The sequence below is a fragment of the Anabrus simplex genome, chromosome 6 (genome assembly GCF_040414725.1).
Source record: "Anabrus simplex isolate iqAnaSimp1 chromosome 6, ASM4041472v1, whole genome shotgun sequence".
Classification (NCBI taxonomy): domain Eukaryota; kingdom Metazoa; phylum Arthropoda; class Insecta; order Orthoptera; family Tettigoniidae; genus Anabrus; species Anabrus simplex.
Window position 1 is genome coordinate 322195665 of NC_090270.1, and position 26861 is coordinate 322222525.

The 26861-nt window shown below is 44.7% G+C and overlaps 1 protein-coding gene across 1 annotated transcript in view; it reads right to left on the minus strand.

Moving 5' to 3' along the window:
* The window catches only part of LOC136875781 (sodium-coupled monocarboxylate transporter 1), a 119425-nt gene that overhangs the window by 16788 nt on the left and 75776 nt on the right, over nt 1-26861 (minus strand). Inside the window, exons 9-12 of the mRNA XM_067149375.2 lie at nt 24839-24948; nt 18134-18317; nt 11981-12067; nt 5888-6066 (exon numbers count right to left, since the gene is read on the minus strand). Coding sequence (XP_067005476.2) covers nt 5888-6066; nt 11981-12067; nt 18134-18317; nt 24839-24948 — 560 coding nt within the window. The remainder of the gene's footprint in view (nt 1-5887; nt 6067-11980; nt 12068-18133; nt 18318-24838; nt 24949-26861) is intronic.

Consider the following 26861-nt stretch of genomic DNA (forward strand, 5'->3'; position numbering starts at 1 on the left):
TCTCCCGGATGCAAGCTCACAGCCGCGCGCCTCTACACGCACGGCCAACTCGCCCGGTTTTCTGGGATGTGAAATGGTCAGATGAACACCTTGCTTGACACAGTGAGCTACTGGATCGATAGAAAACAGAGTAAACGCTGGAATGTATCGTGCTCCCTACTTGGCCGATTAGCGAACAATAAATAAATGAAATAATAATGGTATTAATGTTACGTCCCAGTAATTATTTTTACGGTTTTTGGAGATGATGAGATGCAAGAATTTTGTTTCTAAGGAGTACATTTGTGTACCGTTAAATCTGTCGAAAAGAACCCGCCGTATTTGACACCTTCAAACACCGAACTGAGCCGGGACCGAAGCCGCCAAGGCAAGCTCGGGGCCGATGGTCATTTCAACACTGGTGCACTTTCCTCTTTAACTTCGCTTTCAAGACCAAGTTAGTCTAGCACGTGTATTCGATTGAATGCATCGCAAGCATGACTTTAACTGTGCTCACTCGTGCATCAGGAGTCTTCAGTTTGTAGACGTGACGCTGCAATGGGTGAAACAGATGCTGTAAAGTTATTAGTGTTAAATAACATGAGAAAAAGTCACCGAAATATCGCCGGTTGATGTCGATAGTAGATCATTTAAAACGCTGAGTGTTGAACTAATGAGGAAATTGGAATTAGATAATAACGTTCTGTTTCAGAACTATACATGAATGTCTAGAGCAAACTTCTACATCCTTTTGGGAATTGGTGAGCTGAAAATAAGGCGAAAGAACACATTCGTTTCAGAGAACAAATATGGCTGAAGTAAAGTACTACGACTACTAAAATGCTTTCATTCCTCCCCTGAAGGGGGCCTCTTAGACGGTAACGCCGTCTCTCAGGCAGGGAGATTTGTTACGGTGAAGGAGATGCACGGAGAAGCTGAGGTGGTTGGCGGCCGTGGCCTATACTAGGAACTGTCCCGGCATTCGCCTTAGTGCAGGAGAATGGAAAACCACGGAAAATCATCCTCAGGGCAGCCGACGGTGGGGACCAGCCATGAAGTCCCGCGCTTTCCCGTCTCCCGGATGCAGAGGCGTAGAACCATGGTAGAGCCGTGGCCACCCCTCTTCTGCTCGGTTGGCCGGTCGAAGTGCTGAGTTGTTGGACCACGGTCCAGCCGTGGCCACTTGTGAGCCGAGACCCCCTCTGCATCTACCGACCGTGAAGTGAAATTACGTAGTAATCGGAGGTTTATTAATCCTTGGTTGCCCTTGAATTTAAAGAGCTCGCAATAAAGGTCATGACATTAAACACGAATCAAGGGGGTGTTGTACATCCTTCTACTACTGTACTACTATTTATACATTTTTAATGAACTTTCTAAAATTCCGAACCCAGTCTTTATTTACCCCCCCCCCCTGCTTTTGAGAGTCATGTTGTTGCACTTGTTTGTCCAGTAAGTGTAAACATAATTTCTCTTCATGTCGTGAGTATAACCTTTCTCTGTAATCAATCAATCAATCAATCAATCAATCAATCAATCAATACTGATCTGCATTTAGGGCAGTCGCCCAGGTGGCAGATACCCTATCTGTTGATCTCCTAGCCTTTTCTTAAATGATTTCAAAGAAATTGGACATTTTTTGGACATCTCCCTTGGTAAGTTATTCCAATCCCTAACTCTCCTTCCTAAAAACGAATATTTGCCTCACTTTCTCCTCTTGAATTCCAACTTTATCTTCATGTGATTTTTCCTGCTTTTAAAGACACCACTCAAACTTATTCGTCTACTGGTGTCATTCCACGCCATCTCTCCACTGACAACTCGGAACATACCACTTAGTCGAGCAGCTCTTCTTCTTTCTCCCAAGTCTTCCCAGCCCAAACTTTGCAACATTTTTGTAACGCTACTATTTTGTCGGAAATCACCCAGAACAAATCGAGCTGCTTTTCTTTGTATTTTTTTCTGGTTCTGGAATCAAGTAATCCTGGCGAGGGTCCCATACACTGGAACTATACTCTAGTTGAGGTCTTACCAGATATTTATATGCCCTCTCTTTTACATCCTTGCTACAACCCCTAAACATCCTCATAATCATGTGCAGAGATCTGTACCCTTTGTTTACAATCCCATTTATGTGATTACCCCAATGAAGATCTTTCCTTATGTTAACTCCTAGGGACTTACAGCGATCCTCATAAGGAACTTTCACCTCATCAACGCAGTAATTAAAAATGAGAGGACTTTTTCTATTTTTGAAACTCACAACCTGACTTTTAACCCCGTTTATCATCATAGTCTCTTATTAATTTCAGGGCTGATTTCATTACTTCCATTAATAATGCTACCCAGATATGTAAACTGTTCTACGTTCTCTAACCATCCTCCGTCTATGTTCACTTAGCTTCTCTTTTTCTCTATTCCACAGTGCATAACTACAGTTTTCTTTTTAATAATTACCATTCCAAACTCCTCCAGATTTTCATTCCAAACATCCAGTTTCCTTTGTACTTTCTTTTCTCCCTTGCCCCAAAACACCACATCATCTGCAAATACCAAAGCATTCATTTCATCACTACTGATACTCTGTTTTACACGTTTCATGACTTCATCCGTCAATATAATAAACAATAATGGTGACTGTGCATTTCCTTGCTTGAGATCTTGTTTTGTTTTTGTATAAAATATTTCAGAATCACCACTCCCCACTCTTACACTGCTTTTATTCTCATTATACAGCATTTTTATCTTGTTAATTAATGATTTTGGTACATTTCTTTTCAGTAAGCATTCCCATACATGTTTTCTCTTAACTATGTCATAAGTTTCTTCCAAATCCAAAATTACGAAAACGATTTCCTTGTTCCTTTCCAGATGTTTTTCCATTATCGTTCGCACTGTAAATAGCAAGTCTGTTGTTCATCTATTCAGTCTAAAGCCAAGATATCTGATATATTATTATTATTATTATTATTATTATTATTATTATTATTATTATTATTATTATTATTATTATTATTATTATTATTATTATTAGTAGTAGTAGTAGTAGTAGTAGTAGTAGTAGTATTGCATTTGTATGTATGTCTCACTGGGTGGAATTTTATTTCCGTTATATTTTGATTGTGTTTAAATTGTGTTTTATCTAGCATTAATTACTGCAGTATTAATTATGTCTCTAATGTATAGTAAATGGTTTAGTGTAAGAGAACGAACAATGGTCTTAACTACGCCAATAAAGACATTTATCTATCTATCTATCTATCTATCTATCTATCTATCTATCTATCTATCTATCTATCTATAGTTCTATCTTTATCTTGTTGGAATCCTACAAGTTAAGCTTCAAAGGAATAACCTTTCCTAAGCCAGAGCTGCCTTCTTTCGAAACAGTTATTAATTTCGCAAACACGTCTAATATCATCAGAAAGAATGCTTTTCCAAAGCTTACATGCAATGTATGTTAAACTGACAGGCCTGTACTTTTTCTTTATGTCTATCACCCTTTCCTTTTTACACAGGGGCTACTATAGCAACTCTCCATTCAATTAGCATAGCTCCTTCATGCAAACAATAATCAAATAAGTACTTCAGATATGGTACTATATCCCAACCCATTGTCTTTATTATATCCCCTGAAATCTTATCAATTCCAGCTGCTTTTCTAGTTTTCAACTTTTGTATCCTATTGTAAATGTCAGTCTTTGGACACTGCTGACTGAATACTTCTGACTTTTGAAGATCCTCACGTACACACTCCCCTTGTTCATTAATGATTCCTGGAACGTCCTTCTTGGGATCTGTTTCTGCCTTAAAGTACCTATACCTACCCTTCCATTTTTTACTAAAATTTGTATGACTGCCAACTACGTTTACCATCATGTTATCCTTAGATGGCTTCTTTGCTAGATTCAATTTCCTAGTAAGTTTCCTCAATTTCTCCTTACTTCCACAGCCATTTCTATTTCTTTCCAATCTGCACCTCCTTCTTAGTCTCTTTATTTCTCTATTATAATAAGGTGGGTCTTTACCGTTCCTTACCTCCTTTAAGGGTACAAACCTCTCTTCACATTCCTCACTAATTGCTTTAAACCCATCCCAGAGTCTGTTTACATTTTTATTTACCGTTTTCCACCGATCATAGTTACTTTATTTTTAAACTCCCTCATGCCTGCTGTATCAGCCATATGGTGCTGCCTAATAGTCCTACTTTTAAGACCATCCTTTTTATCACATTTACAGTATTTTTAAATACGACAAAAACAGCTTCATGTTCACGAATACCATCTATTACTTCGGTTTCTCCATAGCGCTCATCTAGTTTTACCAAAACAACGTCCAGGATATTACTTCCTCTAGTTGGTTTCATCACTTTCCGAATCAGCTGTCCTTCCCATATCAACTTATTTGCCATCTTTTAGTCATGCTTCCTGTCGTCCGCATTACCATGCCAATTTACATTCGGTAAATTCACATCTCCCGTTGCAATCACATTCCTTTCCATGTCGATTATCTTATCAAATAATTGTGAATCAGCGTCAGCGCTACCCTTTGCCGGCCTGTACACTACAAAGACTTCAAGTTGCTTATTATCTTTAGAAATGAGCCTTACACCTAGAATTTAATGATTGTCATCTTGAACTTTTTTCATTGCTTACATATTCCTTCTTCACCAGAATGAATACTCCCCCTCCCACCATTCCTATCTTATCTCTACGATACACACTCCAGTTCCGTGAGAATACTTCTGCATCCATTATATCATTTCTCAGCCATGATTCAACTATTACAATATCTGGTAAGTATATATCCATTATATTACTTAATTCTATTCCTTTCTTTGCAATACTTCTACGGTTTAACATTTTTATGTCATCCCTACTTGACTTCCAGATCCCTGTACCCTTATCACCGCTCCATAGACCACCCCGTTTCCCTGAATGTACCTCCTTAATGTTCCATAAGGCAGTATGCGACCTGTAAACTGATGGCATGGTGAACACAGTAAACACAAAGGTAGTCTTTCTGAGAATCCCGTAGCGAAACACGGGTACATCAGCTAGTTACTGAATATAATTATTCACCACTCACAGGAGTAACAAGGAAGCTATTATGAAGTAAGATACGCAATATTAGATATAAACACTACAAAAAAGAAACTACCAAAAATGCGTTCGTAATTTCGTCCCCCACCAAATTTATGGAAAGTACAATTAATTTTAATATATTTTTTTATTTCTAACCTTACCAAACAAATTTACCCTATACGGAATTGCTTGCAGGCCATTTATGAACAATGTTTTCTAGGTATTCTTTTTAACATAGTCTTTCAGCGTTGCTCGTGTGATGCTAAACGCTTTACATGCACGTTTGTAACGCATTATCTTTCCCCTCAACCCTTTAATAGCCCTTTTCATAGCCTCCTTATCCCACTGCTTGGGTTTTTCCATCTGAAAAAATAATAAACTTCATAAATAACAAATAAAGTTGAGGGGATGAAATTACGAACATCCCCTGACTTATTATGATGACCGCTACAGTAACTCAAGCCAACCACCTCACTGCAGCGATTACACGCCAGGAACTACACTACACGACTAAAATGCAGTTCAGCATTTCATACACATATCAGTGCTCACTCTGGGAATAACAGGCTCTTAATTTGAATGTTGCACTCACCCAGCTCAGCGTGAAAAATGAATCCTCCTTGTGCACGGAAACTAAACGTGGTGCACACAACCAACTGTCACAAGAAGATAACGGGATGAGGCTACGCGTGTGCGTGTGGCTAAACATTGAGTACCAACCGTGCAGATTGGAAATCCCTAGGGGGACGGAATTTTTGCCCCACTACCTTATATTTAAATACAGCGCTTGCAGTAAGAGTACCAATACGCTTATCTTTACATACCTTTCTGGAAGAGCTTGAGCTATTGTCGTGGAGTTGCGTGCGATGAAGCTGTAAGTGCACCCTTCTATAGTCAGGGGCTTAGTCGGGAACGTAATACGTCCTGTTGCAGTGGCTGCTTGGGCTCCCAGCACTATCCACACCATGACACTGAGTCCTGCTGTCCCTCCGACCAGCATTCCCTACACCAACGTCACAGTATTAGTTCAAACTTCGTCACGCCTGATATGTCATAATTTATGTTATACCAGAGATTTTTCTATTATTTTCATTAAGTGTGAAGTAACAAATGTTTCTGAACCAGTCCTATCATATTGACGGCCTAGTCCTGACAATACTGTCCTATGTATTATTTACCCTTAAGACTTGCCACGCCTCCCAGCCACATATGGATATGCACTGTTTGTTTGTTTGTCCAACCCTTGTCCCGTTTCTCTGGGGTCGGGTATGAGGTGAGGTGAGATGAATCTGTCGTGGCATGACCGGATGCCCTTCCTGACGTCAACCTCATCAGAGGAGTTTGCAAGCAAGCATGTTGCTTTACGTCGCACCGACACAGATAGGCCTAGGTCTTATAGCGACGACGGAACAGGAAAGTGCTAGGAATGGGAAGGAAGCGGCCGTGGCCTCAATTAAGGTACAGCCCCAGCATTTGCGTGGCGTGAAAATTGGAAACCACGGAAAACCATTTTCAGCGCCGCCGATAGTGGGCATCAGAGGAGTTAATGAGATGAAATGAATGATGTGATGTATGATACTAGCAAGGGGAAGTGTGAAACCCCGTGCCGGCACGTAGCCTACTCCTGTCGAATACCACCAAGGGGTCTACTCAAGGCTTTAACGTCCCCATCCGACGGACGAATCACTATCAACAGCGTCATATGCGCTCACTCCATATGAGCACAGCGGAGAGGTTTGGAATTTAATCCAGGCTTTTGGCACGCAATCTAGTGATTACAAATTATATAACACCACCTCCCCTACCCTACCAGCCAACATTCTGATGGTAAATTTTATTCGGCCAACGGGACTCGAACCGGCTAACCTCGGTGTCAGACCGTTTAGACTTCAACGCCTTAACTATCATGGCCACCAGGCAGGCGATATGGATATGCAGTCCATCACAACAATTTTCGTTGGGTTCATTTTCGGATGCTGGTGTGTAAAGAAAAATGAGCCTTACCGTACCGTTGTTCGCCTCTGTGGTGTAGTGGTTAGAGTGATTAGCTGCCACCCCCTGAGGCCCGGGTTCGATTATCGGCTCTGTCACGAAATTTGAAAAGTGGTACGAGGGCTAGAACGGGGTCCACTCAGCCTCGTGAGGTCAACTGAGTAGAGGGGGTTCAATTCCCTTCTCAGCCATCCTCGAAGTGGTTTACCGTGGTTTCCCACTTCTCCTCCAGGCAAATGCATGGATGGTACCTAACTTAAGGCCACGGCCGTTTCCTTCCCTCTTCCTTGTCTATCCCTTCCAATCTTCCCATCCCTCACAAGGCCACTGTTTAGCACAGCAGTTGAAGCTGTCTGGGCGAAGTACTGGTCCTCCTGCCCAGTTGTATACCCAGACCCAGAGTCTCACACTCCAGGACACTGCCCTTGAGGCGGTAGCGGTAGGATCCCTCGCTGAGTCCGACGGAAAAGCCAACCTCGGAGGGTAAACAGATTAAGATGAAGACCGTACCATTCACTAGAAATGTTGCTCGTATGATGTATTTACGCACCCTACAGATTAATGTACACTGACTGACAGAGCAAATGCAACACCAAGAAGGAGTGGTTCGAAAGGGATGAAAATAGGGGAAAAAACAGAGACGGCACGGACGAATAATTGATGTTTATTTCAAACCGATATGCAGGTTACACAATGCGCACGGCATCGACTCAGTGGGATGTAGGACCACCGCGAGCGGCGATGCACGCAGAAACACGTCGAGGTACAGAGTCAATAAGAGTGCGGATGGTGTCCTGAGGGATGGTTCTCCATTCTCTATCAACCATTTGCCACAGTTGGTCGTCCGTACGAGGCTGGGGCAGAGTTTGCAAACGGCGTCCAATGAGATCCCACACGTGTTCGATTGGTGAGAGATCCGGAGAGTACGCTGGCCACGGAAGCATCTGTACACCTCGTAGAGCCTGTTGGGAGATGCGAGCAGTGTGTGGGCGGGCATTATCCTGCTGAAACAGAGCATTGGGCAGCCCCTGAAGGTACGGGAGTGCCACCGGCCGCAGCACATGCTGCACGTAGCGGTGGGCATTTAACGTGCCTTGAATACGCACTAGAGGTGACGTGGAATCATACGCAATAGCGCCCCAAACCATGATGCCGCATTGTCTAGCGGTAGGGTGCTCCACAGTTACTGCCGGATTTGACCTTTCTCCACGCCGACGCCACACTCGTCTGCGGTGACTATCACTGACAGAACAGAAGCGTGACTCATCGGAGAACACGACGTTCCGCCATTCCCGCATCCAAGTCGCTCTAGCCCGGCACCATGCCAGGCGTGCACGTCTATGCTGTGGAGTCAATGGTAGTCTTCTGAGCGGACGCCGGGAGTGCAGGCCTCCTTCAACCAATCGATGGGAAATTGTTCTGGTCGATATTGGAACAGCCAGGGTGTCTTGCACATGCTGAAGAATGGCGGTTGACGTGGCGTGCGGGGCTGCCACCGCTTGGCGGCGGATACGCCGATCCTCGCGTGCTGACGTCACTCGGGCTGCGCCTGGACCCCTCGCACGTGCCACATGTCCCTGCGCCAACCATCTTCGCCACAGGCGCTGCACCGTGGACACATCCCTATGGGTATCGGCTGCGATTTGACGAAGTGACCAACCTGCCCTTCTCAGCCCGATCACCATACCCCTCGTAAAGTCGTCTGTCTGCTGGAAATGCCTCCGTTGACGGCGGCCTGGCATTCTTAGCTATACACGTGTCCTGTGGCACACGACAACACGTTCTACAATGACTGTCGGCTGAGAAATCACGGTACGAAGTGGGCCATTCGCCAACGCCTTGTCCCATTTATCGTTCGCTACGTGCGCAGCACAGCGGCGCATTTCACATCATGAGCATACCTCAGTGACGTCAGTTTACCCTGCAATTGGCATACAGTTCTGACCACTCCTTCTTGGTGTTGCATTTGCTCTGTCAGTCAGTGTATTTAAAGTGTATTTCCGTTTATACATCCGCATAGGAAAATGGACAGAACGAAACTTGTTCTGAAGGACTTCATATCCGTATGTGGCTGGGAAGCATGACCAGTCTTGGGAATAATAATGGATAGGAACATCATTATCAGATGTGTGGTATTAGAATTAGGCCCTCGATATCGTCATATTACCACAATAAGGTCAATGTCGTATTTCCTTCCAGAAATTGAGTTATATTTGTGCAACGCATGATTCTGGAAAATTTCGTACGTTTTACTCAAACACAGTGGTTATAAATGTAAAAATCAGAAGCAACTTGAGAGTTACCCTTCATCGCTTTTAGGCAAATGCTGGGGCTGTACCTTAATTAAGGCCACGCCCGCTTCCTTCCCACTCCTAGCCCTTCCCTGTCCCATCGTCGCCATAAGACCTATCTGTGTCGGTGCGACGTAAAGCAACTAGCAAGAAAAAAATCGCTTTTAGTTGCCTTAAAGAATGTGTTGACGTCGTGTGATCGTTTCTGGTCGTCATAATACGTATTATTTTCATTTTGCATACAGTCCGCCTCCGTAGCGTAACGCTTAGCACTATTAGCCGGCGTCCTTGGAGGCTAGGGTTCTATCCCCGGTACCACGCCAGATTTAAGAATGACATGGTACATGCCACTCACCTCTATTCGCAGTGGTGCACCGCGAGTTTACTTGTGTACATACAACATGCAATATTGAAGACATCCTTCCAGGAAGAGCATCCGGCCGTTAAAACCTACAACCTGTTTTTCAGTCAGTGACTGAGTCAGGGATAGAATGAATGAATCCCTCCATCTTGCGGCGAGGATTGGAATTCTCCCGGCCGCCGAAGTCTGTCGCCATCCTCAGCCATTGAATGCCAGATGAAATTAATAATGGAGAGTGTTGTTGGAATGAAAGATGATAGGGAAAACCGGAGTACCCCGAGAAAAACCTGTCCCGCCTCCGCTTTGTCCAGCACAAATCTCACATGGAGTGACCGGGACTTGAACCACGGAACCCAGCGTTGAGAGGGCGATGCTCTGCCGCCTGAGCCACGGAGGCTACCCTCCGGCCGTGAAACTTGCATTAATTTACATTAGTGGCGACGTCAGATAAGTGAACCTGGTCCACTTCGTCAATTTCCCTCCTTCGTGTTTACTAACCTGTTTCATTCTCTACATCTTCTGAATTGGGCTTTAGTTCATCTAATTTTATACGTGGTTTTACCAAATTACTTTAGTTAATAGCCTGCCATGATGGATTCCTCCATTAAACGTAATTCTCAGTAAAAGTTTTGGATCTAGGTATCTATTGCTCACTGTCAATGGCGATATATTAAACAGGATTGTTAAAATGGGTAAAGGTTTGAGGAACTACTGAAAAGGAGCAAACGACCCAGTTTTATTCTCTTATCTATTTCGTTATATTATACCGGGTGAGCAGAATAAAGAAGAACCGCTCCATCCTGTGTCCGCGAGCGAGTCGGCCAGTGACGTGCCGGATGTAGGCCTACTCAAGGCCGCGCTACCGCCCCAGGCTTCAGTCTTTGTTGAACGATTGCAAATGTGGCACGTGTTTCGTTGGTGATATTAGGACAGTGTGTGAATTCAGTGAAATAGCTCAGGTGGCTCAAATCGGGCATCGGTATTCTGTTCCCTGAAGAGTAGGTATTCATTTACGATTCATACATCCGTACAAAAAGTACGAGAGACGTAAGGAGATTATTTCAAGAGAAGTTTCCTGATGTTCAAGTTCCAGGTCGGACCTCGACTCATACATTACTAAATAAATTATGTAAGACGGGAAATCTTCTTTATAAGAAACGTAATAAGCCACGTAGAGTACTCACACAAGAAACTATAGGTAACATTGGTAACACTCTGCAAAGTTCTCCTACAAAATCACTTCGACGACTTGCTCAGGAAATGGTTCTGTTCGAGCGGGTACAAAGTTACTGAAGTTAAAGCCGTATGCCAGAAATACTTGAACAACGAAGGGAGGCAGTTTCAACATGTCCTGGCGTAATATATGTGAGTACTTTTATTTTTTGTGTTGTTTTGTGATGTTTGTCTGTTTGTTAGAAATGGCTTACTTGACAATGTATTTACTGTGGACTTCCTGTCACGCGCGCACATCCTGTGTGCAGGCTGCAGGACTGGTTCTGCTTTATGTTCCTCTCCCTGTAGTTTTAAAGCAACTTCTTTTGCCCAGAGACTTGGCCGTGCTTTTAGGATCGCTCAGCTGTGAGCTTGCATTCGGAAACCCTCTGTTGACAACCCTGGAGATTATTTCCCGTGGTTTCCAATTTTCTCACCAGAAGAAAGCTGGAGCTGTATCTTAATTTAGGCAACGGCTCCTTTCTTCCTACTCCTAGCCCTTTCCTCTCCCATGTGTGGTCGTGTGACGTAAAACAACTTGTAATAAACGAACTTCAAGTAAGGAAATTATTAAAGCAGAATATGCTATTGAAATTTTAAATAATTTTAGTTAATTTGTTCTTCTTCTTTCTCAACTAACTAGAGTTGCCCGAAGTGGAGTGTTGGTTGCGATAGTGCGATACATCGTCTGAAACTCTGACCCCGTGTTACACGAATTTACAAAACGCAGCTAAAACCCTAGGTTCAGCCGGGAACCTAACCCTGAGCCCATTTAGCCAATCGCTTTATGCTCGTAAATTGGCTTTCCTTTCTCTTGAAAAGTCTGTAAGATATAACATGGGCTCTCTTTGCTGTTACATTATGAAGATTCCATTACCAGACCGTCAATTTTGTCTTTGCTCAATATTCACTTGTGTATGATAATTTTTATTTCTAAAGACAAAAATATGAGAAATAATGGCAAAATCTGTACCATTCAACTTTTAGGCTTTTCTTCTGATCTGAAGAGGTCATGGCTTAAGTCTAACATTGATTTCTTGAAGAGGAATGTTTAAACTTACCGTTGAATTAACCCAAGGGAGGAAGAGCGCCATGCAGAAGATCCCAAGTCCTGGGCCACCAGTAACAGCTTCTAACGACGTGCTCATCTGCAAAAACAACAACATGAATATGTTTCCTTGAAGACAATTTATAATATAAAGAAGTTAAACAAATGTTCTTCTTTCTTTCTTAATCTGCTTACACTCCAGGGTCGGATTTTCCCTCGGACTCAGCGAGGGATCCCACCTCTACCGCCTCAAGGGCAGTGTACTGGAGCTTCAGCCTCTTGGTCGGGGATACAACTGGGGAAGATGACCGGTACCTCGCCCAGGCGGCCTCACCTGCTTTGCTAAACAGGGGCCTTGCGGGGGGATGGGAAGGAATAGACAATGAAGAGGGAAGGAAGCGGCCGTGGCCTTAAGTTAGGTACCATTCCGGCATTTGCCTGGAGGAGAAGTGGGAAACCACGGAAAACCACTTCCAGGATGGCTGAGGTGGGAATCGAACCCACCTCTACTCAGTTGACCTCCCAAGGCTGAGTGGACCCCGTTCCACCCCTCGTACCACTTTTCAAATTTCGTGGCAGACCCGGAAATCGAACCCGGGCCTCCGGGGGTGGTAGCTAATCACACTAACCACTACACCACAGAGGCGGACAACAAATGTTCAATTGAAATAAAAACAGAGCTGTCGACACTGCACATAAGTGAAGTGATAGCTAAGAGGTGGCAGCAGTGCATAACAACTCAGAACGTAATCTGGGGTCCGCGCCCGCTAAGTAGAATAAAAAGTAGAACCAAGATTCGTGTTTACTGGTTACGTCAAAACCATTGCAACGTGGTACGATTCAATTCTTGCGCGCTTTGACGAGGAAATGTCCTGAAGATTTACGGTAACGCACGTCAACAATGGCCAGTCGATGCTTTTCCGCCCGGTCTTATAGCTCCCCGGCTTTACGGCCAAGACCTCTCCCCCTTGCGACAGTGACGTCTTTAGTATCATCATCTTCGTCATCTAAACGTTATCATTCCTGAAGGGCAGGGGCTGGCTACCTAGAAGCTAATGCCTCATCTCTGGCCGGGATACATTCTACTCCTTCGAAGAAATCCCTAGGTAGTAAGCGTTTCTGCACTGATCAAGCGGTTCCTGATGGTGTGGAGGAGCGGTTTACCCAGCAACCAGCGTCGTGGAGCGCATGCAGCACTGGGACTGATGCCTGAACAGTGGGTGGGTTTATCTGTAGACTCCTTCAAATTATCATCAGTATGGTGTTCTATAGTGAAAGTACCTATGTTTCAACTGAACCCTTATAGAAATGACATTAGAGAATAGTTTATCGTAAGTTCACCCCGCGTACTTTGCGGAAAATAAATACTCTTAAAATTCTACTGTGCACAGAACAAAGAGAAGCTCTTTAAAGGACCTCTTGTTTGACTGTAACGTTCCGAGCCTATGATCATCAACAGCCCACGACACGGAACACATGTGTATTAGCAAATCCTCGGGCATACTGAGCGAGTCGTTTGGGTCACGTAGCTGTCAGCTTGTTTCCGAGAGGTGCTGAGTTCGAACCCCGCTGTTCGCAGCCCTGATGGTGGTACACAACTGGCAATTGCTGGGGTCAACTAAGATCACAATCGCTTCCTTCCCACTCCTAGCCCTTTCCTATCCCATCGTCACCATAAGGCCTATCTGTGTCGGTGCGACGGAAAATAAATAGCAAAAAGAAAACCCTGGGGTAGTTTATAACGTGTTCGTAGCAATGGAAGGCGTTTTGAGCAATTCTTGGGAAGTGCCTAGTACTTCTCACTACTAACAATGTGCAAATAAGTTGTCTACATACGAATGAATATATTATCCTTTAACTAATCAGTATTTTTCCTTATACGAAAATTAATAATCCAGCTCAAATTTTTATTAATTTCCGTTTCCGCTGTCTATTGACCACGTCTACAGTATTTTTAGCCTTCTCTGTCTGTATCTTTTCATCCCTTCCCGTACTTCTGTATAGAACTTCCCTTTTCTCACTTGCAGTTTCTCAAATCTCCTGATATAATCTTCCGGGAAACCTCCGTCGCTCAGGCGGCAGCGCGCCGGCCTCTCACTGCTGAGTTCCGTGGTTCAAATCGCGGTCACTGCATGTGAGATTTGTAATGGAAAAAGCGGAGGTGGGACAGGGTTTTCTCCGAGTACTCCAGTTTTCCCTGTCATCTTTCATTTTAGCAACACTCTCCAATATCATTTCATTTCATGTCAGTCATTAATCATTGCCCCAGAGGAGTGCGACGGGCTTCGGCAGCCGGCACAATTCCTATCCTCGCCGCTAGATGGGGGCTCCTATCATTCCGGTCGAATGACTGGAAACAGGCTGTGGACTTTCATTTTCATTTTTCATTTTCATATAATATTCCGGAACCCTCTTCTTTGTCAAGTCCAACCTCATTTCTAGAAACCATTTCAGCTCTGTCTTGTTCTACTACTACTACTACTACTACTACTAAATGTTTTCATTCTTCCCCTGAAGGGGGAGGCGGGCCTCCTAGACGGTGACGCCCTTTCGGAGGCCAGGAGATTTATATCGGAGGAGATGTGCGGTGAAGGTGAGAGGGTTAGCGGCCGTGGCCTATATTAGCTCTGTCTCCCTCTTTTTAAATGTAAAAAATACATATGCATTGCTCACCCTGAAGGGTGGGGCGGCCACCTAAAGGGCAACACCCTTTGTCTGACCTAAAGATGCGGGCGAGTTGGAGATGTGATGGTAAAAGGGAGGTGGGTAAAGGATGTGAAAGATGAAGGAGATCGCTAAGGTTTTAATTTTTAACAAAGTAGAACAAAGAACAGATCTTCACTACACAGTTTTTTCTAATCGGTGAAACTGGAAGTGCCGGTGCAGATGTAATGCTTGATTGGCTGCGGCTAGGAGGTGAGAAATAATTAGGGGGTGGTGGTATAGGAAGATATTCATCAAAGATAGGTTGAGAAATCGGATGATGTCTTCTGTGTTGGGGGGGGGGGGGGCGGTGATGTATAGATGGAGTCTTTCGCGGTTGTGGTGGGGTCTATTGTTCTGATGGGGACTATGAGGTCAGGGCGGTCTAGTGGTGGGGTTGGGCGAGCCTTGCACTATCTTGAGTGCGTTGTATGAAGTAATCTGCAAGTGTTGCACTGCAGAGGCGCTTACTTGTTGGGGTATTGAGAAATTTGGTGAGGCTGATTGCAGTGTCCTCAATTTGGTTTCTCCGCTCTATATTAGGCCGTGCCATGGCCAGGGGCTGCAGGCGAGTAGTACGCGAGGGCTCTACTCTGTCATGTTGCCGAAATATGTACACACCATGTTCGAGTAGTCTGTCCAGATCAGCGGTGAGCGGTAGAAGGAGATGGACCATGAATGTCGGTCCAGCGGCCTTTTTGATACAAATTGCCTTGCTAACTGAAATACCATGCAATTTTAGTTCGTTGAGTATAGATTCTTCTGAGATGATCGGGTCTACTCCCTTGATCACGCAGCTGAAAAGGTGACTACAAGGGGGTGGAGTATTGAAGACAGACGGTGGTAAACGCTGAAAAGATACAGATGACCCAAGTTGATCTGAGCCTATGGCGTTTAAGACCTTGTTTGCAGCTTCTTCACCGTTGATCTTGATGATCCGTGAGGCGAATGTCGGCAACTTCTTCTTTCCGGATGTTGAATTAAAGAAGAGTGGCAAGGATTTTCTGAGCCCGGCGAAAAGCTGGGGTGGGATTAATGAGACGGAGAGAATGGATCCCCTGAGGCCGGGGCTGTAGTGCACGGACGGAGATAATAGGACGTCTGACTGGCGTGAGGGGTGGAAAATGGGTTAATGGTGACTAGGGTTTCATCTACTTCAAAATCTTCTTGTTGAGAAGTGAGATTGATGCAGGGTGTCCAGAGGATGCAGCATCACTTCGAGTTATAGCCCGTTGAGCCACGCAGTTATGCTGTGTGCTGTGATCGGACTGTGGAGCAGGTGGCACAAGCAGATTTTACAGGGGTTCCGGGTTCGATTCTCGGCACGGTCGGGAATTTTAACCATAATTGGTTAATTTCGCTGGCACGGGGGCTGTGTATATGTGTCGTCTTCATCATTATTTCATCCTCATCACGACGCGCAGGTCGCCTACGGGAGTCAAATCAAAAGACCTGCGTCTGGCGAACCGAACTTGTCCTCGGACATTCCCGGCACTAAAAGCCATACACCATTTATTTATTTATCAGCTTGCAAATGCACTCCTTGATCTCGGTAGAGGTGTCGTTCGAGCTCTGTCTTCTACTGCTACTAAAACGCTTTAATCCCCTCCCTGAAGAGGACGGCGGGCCTCCTAGACAGTGACGCCTTATCTCAGGCCAGGGATATTCGCTACAATGAAGGAGATGCTCGGAGAAGATGAGAGGGTTGGCGGACCGTGGCTTATACAATTAACTGTCCCGACTTTCGCCTTGGTGCAGGAGAATGGAAAACCACGAGAAACCATTCTCAGGACAGTTGACGGTGGGGACCAGCCCCTCTCCGTCTCCCGAATGCAGAGGCGTAGAACCACGGCAGAACAGTGGCTACCCCTTCTCTGCTCGGCTGCTCAGTCGGAGTGGAAAGCCGTCGGACCAAGGAGCAGCCGTGGCCATTTGTAGGCCAGAGTCCACTCGGCATCGCTCTTTCTTCCTCTTCCTGAAGAATCAATCAATCAATCAATCAATCAATCAATCAATCAATCAATCAATCAATCAATCAATCAATCAATCAATACTGATCTGCATTTAGGGCAGTCGCCCAGGTGGCAGATTCCCTATCTGTTGCTTTCCTAGCCTTTTCCGAAATGATTTCAAAGAAATTGGAAATTTATTGAACATCTCCCTTGGTAAGTTATTCCAATCCCTAACTCCCCTTCCTATAAATGAATATTTGCCCCAGTTTGTCCTCTTGAATTCCAACTTTATCTTCATATCGTGATCTTTCCTACTTTTATAAACGCCATTCAAACCTATTCGTCTACTAATGTCATTCCATGCCATCTCTCCGCTGACAGCTCGGAACATGCCACTTAGTCGAGCAGCTCTTCTTCTTTCTCTCAATTCTTCCCAACCCAAACATTGAAACATTTTTGTAACGCTACTCTTTTGTCGGAAATCACCCAGAACAAATCGAGCTGCTTTTCTTTGGATTTTTTCCAGTTCTTGAATCAGGTAATCCTGGTGAGGGTCCCATACACTGGAACCATACTCTAGTTGGGGTCTTACCAGAGACTTATATGGACTCTCCTTTACATCCTTACTACAACCCCTAAACACCCTCATAACCATGTGTAGAGATCGGTACCCTTTATTTACAATCCCATTTATGTGATTACCCCAGTGAAGATCTTTCCTTATATTAACACCTAGATACTTACAATGATCCCCAAAAGGAACTTTCACCCCATCAACGCAGTAATTAAAACTGAGAGGACTTTTCCTATTTGTGAAACTCACAACCTGACTTTTAGCCCCGTTTATCAACATACCATTGCCTGCTGTCCATCTCACAACATTTTCGAGGTCACGTTGCAGTTGCTCACAATCTTGTAACTTATTTATCACTCTATAGAGAATAACATCATCCGCAAAAAGCCTTACCTCCGATTCCACTCCTTTACTCATATCATTTATATATATATAAGAAAACATAAAGGTCCGATAACACTGCCCTGAGGAACTCCCCACTCAACTATTACAGGGTCAGACAAAGCTTCACCTACTCTAACTCTCTGAGATCTATTTTCTAGAAATATAGCAACCCATTCAGTGACTCTTTTGTCTAGTCCAATTGCACTCATTTTTGCCAGTAGTCTCCCATGATCCACCCTATCAAATCCTTTAGAATTCAAGGATTCTCTTCGTTAGTCTGTTATGGTACAAGAAATGTCCATAGAGCTGTAACCTTTTCTTTTATTTTGTATTATCTGGCACGAAGAATGAAACAGAGTAACTGAAGTGTACAAAACTATGAATTTTGAAGAAATAACATCACAATGAAAGACAAAATGAAAGAGGTCTTACCCTCCCGATATCTAGCAGTCAGATTTTGTACCGATTTGGACAACAGCGCGCCCGGTAGAATAACTAATGTTACACAGTACACATGTTACGTACGAGACGCGAGCACACTACACTCACTAACCTGTAAAACTGATCCCATTTTCTCCACAACAAACACCAGTCCCACACAGACGGAGCCGACTATCACCACGACAGACTTCATGACGATGTTTGTCTGTCGCTCTGTCAGTGGCGTCTTCCTGAATGTCTTGAAGAAGTCTTCCAGCACTACGGCCGACATGGAGTTCAGCGCCGTCGACATCGAGCTGCAAGTTAAGCACAATTCAGAAAATTGTTTAACAAGGGACGAAACATTCAGGTTTCAGGGCACTGTGTGAAAGGTTTTTTGAGTTCTACAACTCCCCGTAGCTCCTGATATAGCAATCGGAAGATGGCGCGGGGAGCACCATAATTTATACAACCAACCATCGAAAGAATTATTTACAATAACTCGAAAGTACAGAAGAAACGCATGCAGTATATGGCTATTGGTTTGTGTCACTCCAAAAAAGGATCAAACTCTCGCTGAGTTCTCACAACACATTACCATGACGTTGAGTAAGGTATATTTTGTTTTATAATGCCGGCCCCGCGGTGCAGGGGTAGTGTTCCTGCCTCTTACCCCGACCCGTGTTCGATTCCCGGTAAGGTCAGGGATTTTTATTTGGATCTGAGGTCTTGTTCAACGTCCACTCAGCCTACCTGGTTACAACTAAAGAGCTATCTGACGATTGAGATGGCAACCCAGCTCTAGAAAATCAAGAAAAAGACCGAGAGGATTCGTCGTACTGACCACACGACACCTCATAACCTGCAGGCGTTCGGGCTGAGCAGTGGTCGCTTTGTAGGCCAACGCTCTTCGGGGGTGTTGCGCCATGGGTTTTGGTTTGTTTTTGTTTTCTGTTTTTGCGTGTTTTATAATGAAACTGGTTCATATTATGTTATCGCTGTCAACAGCCACAGTAGAATACACGTATGTACGCGCTGAAACTTCCCTCATGTTACTGTTTATTTGACGTACATTGGAACTGGTCACAAATTTAACAGAGGCCGAGCTGTCGGGAATTCTCATCTCTTATACTATTTTGTCGCAGTTCCTTGATTCGTGATGAATTTTGACTTTTAAAGGGAATATTGCCGTGAGTTAGAAATTAAAATAATTTCGAAAGTTAGACCGGTAGCCTTCGCGACTCAGGTGGCAGCGCGCCGGCCTCTCACCGCTGGGTTCCGTAGTTCAAATCTTGGCCACTCCATATAATCTTTGTGCTGGATACAGCGGAGGTGGAGTAGGGTTTTTTTTTTTTTTCTCCGGTTACTCCGATTTTCCCTGTTACCTTTCTTTCCAGCAACACTCTCCAATATCATTTCATCTATCAGTCATTAATCATTGCCCAAGAGGAGTTCGACAGGCTTCGGCAGCCGTCACAATTCCTATCCACGCTGGTAGATGGGGGCTTCATTCCATTCCAGACCAGGTCGAATGACTGGAAACAGGCTGTGGATTTTCATGAAAGTCAGACCAACATATAATAGTTGTTAAACAGTTTGTAAATAGCAAATATAGATAACATTTTCGGGAACTTCTGAACAGGATTTCGCATGCCAATGTCTATTTCCTCAAAAACATATACAAAAACCAAGTTTTTAACTTCTCTCTCTTCAAGAGACAGAAATGGCCTTTTGACAGGGCAAGAACAACAGAAGAGTAGACTCATTCAGACGAAATCCCTGTCAAGTTTTTCAAGAATGAAGCCTCGTAGCCGCCTATACAGGGTGAAGCGTAATTCGCGCACTCGGGCGTCGCAGCGCGACTCCTCACATGCTAGCAATAAAAAAATGTCTCTTACAAAATTTCGTCTTGCGAGTATATCCGGTAGAAAACGGACGTTGAAGAGCAACACTGTAACCATATGTAGGGTAACTACCGCTGTCAGCATGTTCTCGTCGTGCCGTACAGTTGGTGCAGTGGGTAGAGTTTTTGGTTGGCATGCAGGAGGTTGAGGAGCATTTTTTATTTGCTAATTTCCATCTGACATTACCTACTGTAATACAGTAAGACACCGTTTCTGAGGTCACATGTATCCTACATTTACAACATTTTGTAACGCTGAAACAACAAATACCTGGTTAGACTAATAAGAAATAGACAGCTGAAACAAACAAGTTACACATCTAGTAGATGAAGTGGTGCGAATAAATTCACGCCCACGACGTGGAAAGGGCGCCTTTCAAAGCTGACCAATGAAAACGATTGTTCGTCCATTTCTAGGATCGTAGTATGTAAGTGCAAATAGTTTCTAGAGGACCCGCTGCAATCGCTGTTGACGATTAAGATGCCAGATACCATACCACCTGGACTACATTTACGAAATAAAAAACACACGCCTCAACCCAGGATCAACCACTCGACCTCCTGAATGCTAACCCAAAACTCTATCCACTGCACCAACTGTACAGTACGACTTACGTCTGCTGACAGAGTTAGTTACCCTACATGTGGTTACAGTGTTGCCAGATTGTTACTCTTCAACGTCGTTTTTCTGCCAGATATACTCGCAAGACGAAATTTTGTAAGAGACATTTTTTTATTGCTGGCATGTGAGGAGTCGCGCTGCGACGCCCGAGTGCGCGAATTACGCTTCACCCTGTATATAGTCTACGCATTAATTATGTCCAAATTTGAAACACCGAAACCAATCCCGATGACTTGCGAATTGCTTTGACCGTCACTGTCGTCCAAAAGGGAGAGAAACCACAATGCGACTACTAGCACTACTTTCTGTTCTTGGGACAAATTTGACCAAGAGTTCCATCTAACTCGCGGGCGAGTCCCTACCAGAAACAGAATGTGATGTTGGACTCTGCCAAGGCACATTAGTTACGGCCTTCACTGTCAGACAAATGCGAGAAAAATCCGAAGAACAATAGCAGACTGTTTATATGGCGTTTGGATATCTCGTGAAAGCATTCGATTTCGAAAACCGTGAAGCCTTTTGGAAATCTTAGCTTCCGTTGGATGTCAGTACTAGGACTGTTGCACGACAACAACGACAAAGGATCTGGAGAACTCTTTCAGATCACAACGGTTGTGTAATCACTTTTAATCTCAATACCTTAACCGCTCTTTATGTTTATGGGGATTATCTTGTGCCTTGATCAAGAAAGACTTCTTCCCTGTGTTCCCCCTGTGGGTGTGGGGGGTAGAGTAACAACCACGGTATCCCCTGCTTGTCGTAAGAGGTGACGGAAAGATGCCCCTGGTGCTCTTAACTTCGGAACGTGGGTTGACGATCACAGGGCCCTTAGCTGAGTCCTGGCATTGCTTTCACTTACTTGTGTCATCATCCTCACTTTGTTCTATCCTATCCAACCTCCCTTGGTCAACTCTTGTTCTTTTCCGGTCCTGACGGTATTAGAGCATTCGAGGCCCAGGGAGTCTTTCAGTCTCTTCGTGGCTCTTCTCTTTCTTTGGCCGATATCTTCATTTTTAAGTGTAAGACACCTTCAAATTGTTTTTCTCTGATTAGTGTTATACACGGAGTGGCCAAAGTCACGGGAAGGGTTATCCCATTAGAAAACGTGCCGTGCATGACCCCTGAACGTTGCGGCTAGCTGTGACGTAGCTGAGCTGTCTGTCATAGACACCAGCGCCGTGAAGATGGCAACATTTCGTGAGTTAACCGACTTTGAACGTGGGATGATCATCGGCGCACGGCGCATGGGTCATAGCATTGCGAAGGTTTCCGCGGTCAACAGTGTCGAGAGTGGATCTTCAATATCGCAGAGAGAATGTTACCACCCGCGTAAACCGCCGCACGGGAAGACCACAGGTGTTGAACGAACGGACATCACGTCACCTCCACATAACCATACTGAGCGCTCGCCCGGCTACTGTGAGTCAGATCACCGCCCACTTGAATGTTGTCAGTCAGGAATCCATTTCTACCAGGACTGTAAGGAGGCAACTGCACCGCATAGGCTTCACCAGCCGACCTCCAACTCGTGTCCCTTTGCTGACACCTCGACACAGAGCTCAATGACGTGCATGGGTCCGCGAACATCGGCAATGGACCATGGAACAGTGGCGGGGTGTAGTGTGGTCCGATGAATCCCGGTTCCAGTTGTATCGAGCTGATGGGCACGTATGAGTGTGACGTATGCCCCATGAAGCTATGGATCCAGCGTGTCAACAAGATTGTGTTCAGGCGGGAGGTGGCTCAGATCTAGTCTGGAAGGTGTTCTCATGGCCGCAATTAGGCCCCATTGCACGGCTGCAGGGAGCGTTGACAGGTGCACGTTATGTGGACATCCTTTCAGACCATCTGCATCCCTTTCTGGCCCTAGAGTACCCTGATGGAGATGCCACGTTTCAACAGGACAATCCACCATGTCACCGCTCTGTAGTGGCACGCATGTGCTTGAAGGAGGACTCCAGTGAAATTACGACCATGCACTGGCCGTCCAGATACCCCGATCTTAACCCAATCGAGCATTTACGGGATGATGTCGATGGTGGTGCTGGTGTACGCTCCATGAACCCCGCACCAACTATACAAGATCAATATATTGTGGGTAGCAGTGCAATATGCGTGGGTCCAGATCTCTCCAGAACGACTCCAACACATTGTAGAGTCCATCACTCGCCGTATTGCTGCCATTTTAAGGGCTCGTGTTATTAATATCACATTCAGTGTCTTCCCATGACTTTTGGCCACTCAGTGTATAGAGGATGGTCGCGTAGTTGTACTTCCTCATAAGACAATAATCACCACCACCACCACTTTCTCCACATGCAGAAATGGTTCATAGATTTGAAGTAGGATTATTTTATATTAGCAGACTGTGAGTTGAGAACAACGCATCATCCCCAGTCAGTTAACGAATTCCAGTACACAGATGGTAATGTTGTTCTTGTCAATGCAGAGAAAGACTTGCAAACTGCTATGAATGCATTTAACAAAGTATGTTCTTGACCAAACTGGACCAGACCTCAGCGAGGCTGCTCCTTCAGTTACGATCAATGACGAGACCCTACACAATATAGAACACTTTTCTTACCTTGGCAGCCACAACTATCGCATGTAAAGTACACTGACTGACAGAGCAAATGCAACACCAAGGAGGAGTGGTTCGAAAGGGATGAAAGTTGGGGAAAAAACAGAGACGGCACGGACGAATAATTGATGTTTATTTCAAACCGATATGCAGGTTACACAATGCGCACGGCATCGACTCAGTAGGATGTAGGACCACCGCGAGCGGCGATGCACGCAGAAACACGTCGAGGTACAGAGTCAATAAGAGTGCGGATGGTGTCCTGAGGGATGGTTCTCCATTCTCTGTCAACCATTTGCCACAGTTGGTCGTCCGTACGAGGCTGGGGCAGAGTTTGCAAACGGCGTCCAATGAGATCCCACACGTGTTCGATTGGTGAGAGATCCGGAGAGTACGCTGGCCACGGAAGCATCTGTACACCTCGTAGAGCCTGTTGGGAGATGCGAGCAGTGTGTGGGCGGGCATTATCCTGCTGAAACAGAGCATTGGGCAGCCCCTGAAGGTACGGGAGTGCCACCGGCCGCAGCACATGCTGCACGTAGCGGTGGGCATTTAACGTGCCTTGAATACGCACTAGAGGTGACGTGGAATCATACGCAATAGCGCCCCAAACCATGATGCCGCGTTGTCTAGCGGTAGGGCGCTCCACAGTTACTGCCGGATTTGACCTTTCTCCACGCCGACGCCACACTCGTCTGCGGTAACTATCACTGACAGAACAGAAGCGTGACTCATCGGAGAACACGACGTTCCGCCATTCTCTCATCCAAGTCGCTCTAGCCCGGCACCATGCCAGGCGTGCACGTCTATGCTGTGGAGTCAATGGTAGTCTTCTGAGCGGACGCCGGGAGTGCAGGCCTCCTTCAACCAATCGACGGGAAATTGTTCTGGTCGATATTGGAACAGCCAGGGTGTCTTGCACATGCTGAAGAATGGCGGTTGACGTGGCGTGCGGGGCTGCCACCGCTTGGCGGCGGATGCGCCGATCCTCGCGTGCTGACGTCACTCGGGCTGCGCCTGGACCCCTCGCACGTGCCACATGTCCCTACGCCAACCATCTTCGCCACAGGCGCTGCACCGTGGACACATCCCTATGGGTATCGGCTGCGATTTGACGAAGCGCACAACCTGCCCTTCTCAGCCCGATCACCATACCCCTCGTAAAGTCGTCTGTCTGCTGGAAATGCCTCCGTTGACGGCGGCCTGGCATTCTTAGCTATACACGTGTCCTGTGGCACACGACAACACGTTCTACAATGACTGTTGGCTGAGAAATCACGGTACGAAGTGGGCCATTCGCCAACGCCGTGTCCCATTTATCGTTCGCTACGTGCGCAGCACAGCGGCGCATTTCACATCATGAGCATACCTCAGTGACGTCAGTCTACCCTGCAATTGGCATAAAGTTCTGACCACTCCTTCTTGGTGTTGCATTTGCTCTGTCAGTCAGTGTATATTGTTATCCACTTCAGTAGTGATCATGGCATAAGACGGTGGATTATGCATTTTGCCATCATTTTCATATAAGTAGAAACAATATGGCAGTAAGTGAGGATTAATTACATATGCTGAAAAAATTGAAATATCAGGTGTTAAATATATTTTAAATACGATTGTGAAACTGATTATAAATGTGAGAGTTGTCATTAAACACGGACTACTCCTAATTCAAAGATGTATGCGTCAGACAGTCTCTCGAACGTTGTAAACAAAATACAGCAAGTTGTCTTACCTTAGCGCTGCACTGAACACTCCCGCCACAAAACAGCCCGGTAGACCTGCGTATTCTCCAAGTGTCCGCATCACCATTAGAGGGAGTAACTGATCCTTGGCTGCAGCTAGCTAAGCACAATCAAGTAACATTGAGCCAGCAACAGAATATTTACCTTGTTCTCACGAATATAATACATTTTCAAAATAATAATTAACTCTTAAAAGACAACTTGTCATATTAATAAAGCTGTGAGCAGTCCAGAGATGTTTATGGCATGATTGCTGGCTCTATGGAGAGCAAATGACTAGTGATCGGACAATGTGAGCTGAATACAGTACAACATCCAGCTGGAGATCACAAAAAGCCTATATTCCAACGCAACATGCATTAAGGACTGAAACGAAACTAGACTTATTCGTGTTATGAGGTTATTGTTTTCTTAATAATGCCTAATTGTTTAAGCATACGATCAGTGGCAGTTTTGTTCGTACAGCTGGATTGTGAATACAAGTTGGCTGTTTTGTCAAATACATGTATATTCCTTTGCACTTTTCTTGTAGAAACATTATGAAGTATGTCATCTATTTTTAATACATGAACTCAAATTTGTTCATATCATCTTCGGAAGATATATGAGCATACTCAGAAAAAACAAAGCCTGAACTCTCCTTACAGCTTCTCTGTTTTTTCATTCGATGAATTATTTCTTGCATGATATATTATTGAATTTTAAGGCAATGTTTTATTCTATCACAACCTATCATCTTTTAATTTACCGAAAATAAGGCATCGCGAATTAGGTCCACTGATTATTTTAAGTTCACCATCATCATTCATCTTCGTTTGTTTTAAATTCTAGTCAGTGGATAAATGTTAAAATGTTAGTTATCTTATCGTGTCGTCCAACTCGTACTATTAGGGGGCGATGACCTTAGATGTTAGGCACCTTTAAGCCACAAGCATCATCATCATCACCATAAATTATGTCAAACACAAACAATCAACACTTCCACAATATTAGTATCGTCTGGCCTCAATAACTTCCTCGCATCGTCTTCTCAGAAGCTAGTGTCTTGCATTGCTGGGGACTGATATTCTTCCATTCTCTTGTAAAGACTCAGGACCTCTGGTATGGATGTACTCTTGCAGTTAATGACCCTCCTTTTCAATATTGGTCATAGATATTGAATTGGATTTAAGTCCGCTGACTGATGAGGAGTTTTGAGTTGATGGAGAACATTCCAAATCAGGCAGGTTTTAACAAGTTTCGAAGTATCTATATTTAGGGTCATTATGTTGAACCATGCAATTACCTTCAAAGCCCATTTTTGGGCACTATCTTTCAAGTTTCTCGCCAGTAAATTCTGATACACAGTTTTGTCCATTTTCCCTCAATGAAGTGCAAATTTCCCACTTCTCGAGAGGATATACAGGCCCGTAACAGAATGGAACCACCTCCATGCTTCACTGTTGGGATAGTATTTTCTTTATGGCAGGCTGCGTCAGGCTTTCTCAAAATTCTGCAGCTTCCATCCGAACGAATAAGATTTATTTTTGTCTCATCAGACCGCATGACTCGATCTAGATAGTCTTCACCTATTGACACATGCTCCTTCGCAAACCTCAACCACTTCAATCTGTTTGTTGCACTAGTGGAAGGTTACATGCATTGAACTTCGCCACGGTAGCCATCTCTCCACAAAACACGACGTACAGTCCAGTTATAAAGTTCCTTTTGGATATTGTGTTGTACAAGAGTGCACAATTTGGGAACACTTAACTTAGGATCAAGTCTGATTTGATGCAAAATATACCTTTCAACCATTTTAGAAAATATAATCTCTCTCGGTTTCGTCTCAAATTTTTCCACGTCCCCTCATATCTGAATTTTTAGACGACATACTGAATTGTTAATACGTTTACAAAAAATCGTAACGGCATTTGGGGTTATTTCGGACGCAGGAGGTAATTTCGGACAAAACGGTACTTTTTCGTTTCACGGTTGGTCACTCTAAATTTTCCAAGATAGAATTCCTGCGCT